Source organism: Carettochelys insculpta, chromosome 10, assembly GCF_033958435.1.
Source record: "Carettochelys insculpta isolate YL-2023 chromosome 10, ASM3395843v1, whole genome shotgun sequence".
In the NCBI taxonomy this organism is placed as follows: Eukaryota; Metazoa; Chordata; order Testudines; family Carettochelyidae; genus Carettochelys; species Carettochelys insculpta.
In genome coordinates, this window is record NC_134146.1 from 36978606 (window position 1) to 36985671 (window position 7066).

Consider the following 7066-nt stretch of genomic DNA (forward strand, 5'->3'; position numbering starts at 1 on the left):
GGGGCAGGGGAGGGCCCCTCGCTGACGTTTTTTGGTTGGAGTCTCCGCCCGCTCCCCCCGTCCGCTGAAAGTCAGCGAGTAAAACAGCGGACGCCTGCGGTGGGGAAAGGCCGCGATCACCATAGGGTTAGAAAATCAGAGGCCCTCCACCGCCGCCGCAATGGCCGCGATGGTCTTACCGCGCGGGTCTCATATCCCCTCTATGTCCCGCCCCCCCGACAGGGATTGGCTAGTGTGAGCTTCCCCGCTTCCCATTGGCTCTACGGGGCACGAAGGTGGGAATAGTATCTCTAGCGCCAGATTGGGAGAGGCTGATTCCACGCGCTGGGAGTGTCCCTTAGCTGCCATTCCCCCAGCCAGGTGGGAGAGGGAGAGGTAGAAGTAGCACGCGTAGCCATTCAGCGCGGCTATCCAGGGTCTTTGGAGCCGTTTCCCCGCTCCTCTGGGAGCTTGCACTCCAGCCACACTGGGGCCACTGGGGCTTGGAGACTTACGTGCCAGCTCTGACTCGCCCATGCTAGGGGTTGGGAAGCCCTGAGCCTTTACAGGTTCCTGATCAACACAAGCTGGCAGTTGGGTCTGGCCCATGGCCCCTGCTCTATCCCTTCGAGCTGTAGTGGTACATAATGTGGCTGAGGAGTCTGTTTGGTTAATTAACTTATTCTACAGACACAAAAGTCTCATGGCCAGGAACCCTGTTCTGTGTTCCCCTAGTTGCCCGCACTCCCAAATCCCACAGGTTCCAATGACACTACATCCATATGGCCAGGGAGTATATTGTCTCTTCAGCATGGCACTAAATCCACATGGCCAGAGTTCTCACCTCTACACTAGTCTATGGAGAATTTTCAGTAATGAGGCAGACCCTTAATATAACCTTAGTTCCACTCAAAGCAAAACCAGGTGGATATTTTTATTTTGTGTCCATAACTCAAAAGAGAGGACTTTTTGCTCTGTGAATATCTCTCACCCAACTAGGTCTCAGTAGAAAAATAATGTACCAAGTGAGTCCATAATAACACTACAGCAGGCTGTGTCCTTCAGTCGGTTACCTGCTCAACCTTACATCTTGGTAACAGGAAGTGTGGTGACATTACACTTATACGTACATGAAGTAATAATAGGATAAGAATTCAGAAGCCATGTTGTAGAATTGTCAACTTCATCTCCTTTACTTGTTTTCTGTGTAAAGAAATACAGAACACTTTGCACATATTCATAAAGATATGTTCTAGAACAAGTATACATTGAGTCATGATTTTTATTTGTCTTTCACCAAGCACATTCTACATAGGCATAGGCATCCTACAGTTTAGGGGTTACTATAATTTGAGGTTCTTTTCTTTTCCACATCACTGTCAATGTGAACCTTTTAAAAACAACTGGATTTCAGAAGCATTTTCTATGCACTATGTTAGGCCCAATTTCCCTATATTCTGCCATGGTAATCCACATTTGCTGGAAAGCAGAGAGGGAGCAGAGGATGGAGCCTCCTACCCAAACAGAGAGCTTCCTGTCCGGGGGAGCCATGATCTTCACTTCGGTGTCACTGGGGACCATGCGAACAAGCTCCTTGGTCAAGCGCTCAGCCATGCCAAGGAAGAGGCTGGAGCCACCAGATAAGATTATGTTGGAGAAAAAGCTGGTCCTCAGGTCAATGTCACACTTCATGATCGTGTTGAAGCAGAGCTTGTCAATCCCTGGGGCTTCCATGCCAATGTTAGATGGACGGAAAAGGGTTTCAGGGCAGCGGAACCTTTGATTATGAACTTTAATAACCTGTCCATCAGGCAACTTGTAAGCTTTCTCTACTTCACTTGGTTTCTTAGCCAACTCCTCCTCTGGATTCAGACACACATAACACAAGTTCTCCTTTATGTCTCGTACAATTTCCCTTTCAGCTGTACTGACCAGTGAAACGCCGCTCTCTCTGAGTATTCTCATTAGGTAGTCTGTGAGGTCACGGCCAGCCAGGTCAAGCCGGAGAACAGCATGGGGTAAGCAGTAGCCTTCAAAGATAGGTACTGTGTGGGTAACACCATCACCAGAATCCATCACGCAGCCTGTGGTAAGGCCTGAAGCATAGAGTGCTAGGACAGCCTGGATGCCCACATAAAGGGCTGGTACATCAAAATGCTCAAAGAGAATTTTTGTCATATGTTCTCGATTGACCAATGGGTTGAGCGGTGCCTCAGTGACAAGTGCGGGCCGCTCGCTTGCCTTCATCTTCAGGTCATGCTCATAGACATTCTTCCACACAGCTTCCATGTCTGCCCAGCTTGTGACAATCCCATGCTCCACTGGGTATCTACGTGGGGTTTACACAAAAGACAAAGATGGTCATCCGCACCATGCCCACAACCCCAAGATTCAGCTTTTATGAGGTACAACTTCTTGGGTGATTTAAGTGTAATATTTCATGACCTGTGCTGTATGTAAAATTCTAAGTCATAAGTGTTGCCTTAAAAAAATAAAAAGAATAATGGTTTAAGCTTAAGAAAATTGGTTATTGCCTCCTGGAGCTGCTGAACCTCTTCAACACTCAATATCTGTAGTGGTAGCAGTGGGTGCTGAGCACATCTAAGAAGGGATGTAGTTATATAGGACTTTCTAGGATTAGGACCTATATTTTAAAAATTATTTAAACAAAATTTTTAAAATATTACTGAAAAGTTCAATATGAATAATTTACAATTTAGTAATTTCATTATTGTTATGGTATGTATATTAAGAAAACATTATAATTGCTTCTGGCAGTCCTCAAAAAAATCACCCTTAGATTAGTATCTAGAAGATTTACCCAGAGAAAGATAGTTAAAAATTCCTGGAAGTCCTAGATATTAGCCCTTGTCTACGCTAGAAAAATCCTGCAAAAATTCATCAGTGTTGGAAGTTCTAGCATACATATGGTGCTAGCAGTGTTTTAAGCACTGCGGTGATTAATTCTGACATGGACAGGGCTCGATAACTAGGCAGCAGTGATCTATTATAGTTTGCCCAAAACTGGTAATGCCAGGGGAGCTGAACTAGCACTAGGAGTAGTAGGCAGAAACTGAAGATTAGATTCTCGATTGACCTGAATGTTGCGCAGTCATTTACACCACAACATAGTGAATGCATTGTGGGTGCAAAATGCTATAATTCTGATTTACTAACAGTTTACATCTTTTATGCACTCCTTTTAAACTGAAGGTACACTGAGAATCTGGCCACTACACAGTCCTCAGGGTAGAGACACAAAAAGGGCTGGTCTATGCACAAATTTGTCTCAATAATGTTATGCTTTGGATGAAACCTTGTTAGGGATTAAATTAAAAACTCATTGAGATGGATAAGTGTGAACACACCTTTCACTTACCATAATGTTAATGAACAAAGTTTAACAGGGTCTGCCCAGAAATAAGCACCAGCTATGGGAAGAGTTTAACTAGGCACTGTGACAAAGTGTATCATATGTAGTTAAGTGAGAGAACAAACAGATTGTGTCCACATAACAGCGGCCACATCTATGCTAGGCACAGTAAGTTGAACACAGATATGCAATTCTAACTATTGCAATTGCATAGCTAAAATCAGCGTATCTGCGCTTGGCTGTCCATACTGGAGAAGATTGACAGGAGAGTTTCTCCCACTGCCCTCCCTTACGCCTTGCATCTCGCAAAGAGCACAGGGGTCAACTGCAACCCCTGAGAGGATGATTTTGCGTGTCCACACTAGAAGCATGAAATCGAACTCCAGAAGATTGACCCTGAGCAAGTCAATCTTCCAGGGTAGTGTAGACGTAGCCAGAGTCAATGATGGTATAACCCTGTACTGCAGCCTCAGCCTACCGCCATTTAAGATTTTACTTCCCATAATTTGTTATTCCATGTAAAGTGTGTGTGTAAAGAAGAGCGTCCACAAAGAATTGCATGGAAATAACAAAGATTACTCATTAAACTTATTTAATTATATCAGAGCAAACTTCTCCATACACTGCAATAGAGAAAGCCCCGTCTTCACTTTCAGATTTTCTTTGAAGTCTACAATCTTTGTCTTTAAATTTCCATCTTTAAATTGCTGCGGCGTTTTCTAGACTATAATTTGTAGTCCTGTTTTGGACTTGAGGGAACTGACTGTTTGTGATTTACCCTGGATTAAGTCCTAAAGAAAAGCGTAAACATTTGTGTCAGAAAAAATGCCTATGGAGTATCTAGTTTAGCACCTACATTCATATTTGCATATTTGAACTAACTGGTAAACTAATGCGCACAAGCCCTAACAGGTGTATGAATTTGTCTTTCCTTTTTCTGTCTCCTTTTTATTCTTCTAATTTTATTCTTTCTAATTTTTCTTGTTCTTCTTTTAGTATTTCCTTTTTTCCAATATATCCTTGATTTCTTCTTCTCCTAAACCAGAGTTTTTTCTATCCCCTCCTCTCATTTCTTTCTCTGCTGTACTAATCCCTACATAACCTATTTGTAAGTGTGTTGTCAATTGGTAGCTTATCTACACTAGAGATATCCACCATTACATTTTATAGTGGTTACTCTGAACTGTTGTAAATTCTGGTGGGGCAGCACTCAAAGCAGGGTTTTGTAGGATCCTCAAAGTGTAGCATAGAAGTTCTATCCCATTTGAAAGACAACTGTAGCTTTATGGAGGCTTCTCTTAAAACACCCTGAAAATGGCATGCATACTTTAAAAAAAAACAAAAAACCCTCTACTATGTAAAAATAATAAACATTCAGTAATTTATCACAGGCATATAGTTGGAAAGACAAAAAACACTGTACATTGTGACTGCTAAAGAGATTACAAGAACCATAAAGTATTATGTGTATGTAGCTGCAGTCTTTTCCTATGAAAAAGTGCAGCTGCAGTTACAGCAATGGCACAGGGTGATGCATAAGAATAGCCATACTGGGTCAGACCAAAGGTCCGTCCAGCCCAGTATCCTGTCTTCCAGTAGCAGCCAATGCTAGGTGTCCCAGAGGGAATGAACAGAACATGTGATCATTAAGTGATCTCTCCCCTGTCACCCATTTCCACCTTCTGAAAAACAAAGGCTAGGGCCATGGTCCCTGCCCATACTGGCTAACAGCCATTGATGGACCAATATATTGACGCAGAATAGAATGGTGCTCTGGAAGTACAATGGTGACAGCAGTGCACTCCTGCAACTGCTTTTCTGTGTGGACATGAGGTGCTTTTCAAGCGTAATAGGTGTTTATAATGTTGCTTTCATACCCAAATGCATTAATATAGCTACTTGTCAGATGAGATTGTTCTGCACATCTCCTCATGCCCTTGGAAACCTGCATCCTGACTGCAAAAGTGTTTACAGACAGACAGCACTTTAAGCAGTAGCTGGTGATGGCACAAAATTTGGGATGGATCTTTCTGTCTCTATGTTCTCTATCTTCTGGGGCCCCTTTCCTTCTTTTCCCCCCTTCCTGCCTCCTTGATAGTCCCTGGTCTCTCCTCTTAGTTCCTTGTTTTCCTCTCCCTCCTACTTTTTGATCTTGTTTGGCTGTGGCTCATGTTTACCTTTGCCTGCCTGATTCAGTCTAAGCAAAACAAATGGCACCAGCAACAGCCTTTCATCTGGAAAAGGACCTGCGGGTTCCTATTGCAGCCCCTTCCATCATCAGACATTTAAGTGACTGGTGCAAAGGAAAACTCCTCCTTCTGTATCAGTGTCTTCAATAAGACAGGACATGTGTGTGTGTGCGTGTCTGTCTGTCTGTCTGTCTCCCATCCACAGGATGAGGTGGGGTAGCCGCCCCAGCCCCTGCATTTGGACAGGGGAGGGGAGGATTACCTGGGGCAGGGCATGGCCATGGGCAGTGGCAGCAGCAGGGGGATGCTACCCCTAGGCCCCCTCCCCTCTACACACACCGCACAGGTGGCATGAGCAGTAACCTGCTTCAGTCTATCATGTCACCCTCCCGGCCCACTGAGCTCTGCTCTCTGTGGCAGTAGGAAGCAGTCTTCCACCACCCTACCCTGGTCCAGGTAATCCCCAGCCTGGCTGGCAGGGAGGTGGTAAGGCGGGGGAGTGGACTGGGGAGAGGGGTTGCGTCAGCATTATAGGAGGGTTGCTCAGGACCCTGTGCCTGCGGCACTGGGGGGATATTGCCCTGGACCGCACCTCTCCCTCAGGACAGGTTGTGTTTGCAAAGGGGACAGTTGCCCCAGGGCCCCTTGCTTCAAAAGGATCCAGAACTCCCAGCCATCACTGCTACTGAAGCAGAAGCAGCTGTTGGGATCCCTGGGCCCTTTAAATTGCTGCTCAGGCACCATACAGCATGCTCTAGGCAGCACTGAGGGCAATATGAAGGAGGTATGGTGCTCTGGGTGGGAGTTTGGGGGGAGGGGGCCCCTGGACCCAGCCCCAGCCATTCTGCCTAAGGCTCACCTTCTGCCTGCCCCTTCTCAGGGCACAGTGCAGGGCCGCCCACCTTGACCAGGGGCCCAGAGAAGCTGTGGACCCCACTACCATAAGGAAAGGCCTTCAAAGGAGACTGCCATCTGAGGCAATTCTTGAGCCTTCCTGTTCCAGCTTGCCTGACTTCCACCTTCCCTCCCACTAAGCTAAAAGTACTGGGCAGGTCCTCCCCAGCCCTGCTTGGCATACTTGATTGCTCTTCCCTCCACAACATGTGATGGACACATTCCTCACTAAACCAACCCACCTTTCCACCTTGGGCAGAGGCTCCTGCCATATCCTTTCCTACATGGTATCAAATGAAGAGAACCCCCTACGTGACCTACTCCTTACCCATTTTCCACGTCTCCCCTCACCAGATCACATGAAAAGGACCCTCTTCTTAGTTTGCTCTCCTCATTTCCCAGGTCTAGACCCCACAGCTCTCTGATACCTGATGGAGAGGATTCCCCGCTTGGCCTGTGCCTCATCCCCAATGTAGAGGTTCTTTTGGCCTGCCCCCAGCATCACAGACTTGGCTTTAGGACGGCCTGTTATGTTGGTATAGATGAAACGTGGTTCATTGTCCCCAGCTATGCCTGCCTTGATCAGGCCTGAGCCATTGTCTAAAACCACAGCGGGTAACAGGTCCTCCAT

The 7066-nt window shown here is 46.0% G+C and overlaps 1 protein-coding gene across 4 annotated transcripts; it reads right to left on the reverse strand.

Annotated features, from left to right (window-relative positions):
• Positions 1–1389: 1389 nt before the first annotated feature.
• ACTRT3 (actin related protein T3) lies at positions 1390–7066 on the reverse strand. Of its 4 annotated transcripts, XM_075003627.1 has the most exons (3): positions 6864–7066; positions 1904–2308; positions 1390–1717 (listed from the first exon to the last, which is right to left on the reverse strand). In XM_075003627.1, exons 1-3 carry the CDS (start codon positions 7064–7066, stop codon positions 1390–1392), a joined length of 936 nt encoding a protein of 311 aa, XP_074859728.1. The 4 variants fall into 4 exon arrangements, with proteins under 4 accessions (XP_074859728.1, XP_074859727.1, XP_074859731.1 ...); XM_075003626.1 differs by having other exon boundaries at positions 1390–2308; XM_075003630.1 differs by having other exon boundaries at positions 1390–2278; positions 6945–7042.

Excerpts from the sequence above, each read along its gene's own strand:
- ACTRT3 (XM_075003626.1), bottom strand. The coding sequence starts at position 7,066 with ATGGAGGACCTGTTACCCGCTGTGGTTTTAGACAATGGCTCAGGCCTG. Across the intron at positions 2,309-6,863 it reads CGGGGAATCCTCTCCATCAG|ATACCCAGTGGAGCATGGGA; the intron begins GTATCAGAGAGC and ends AACCCCACGTAG.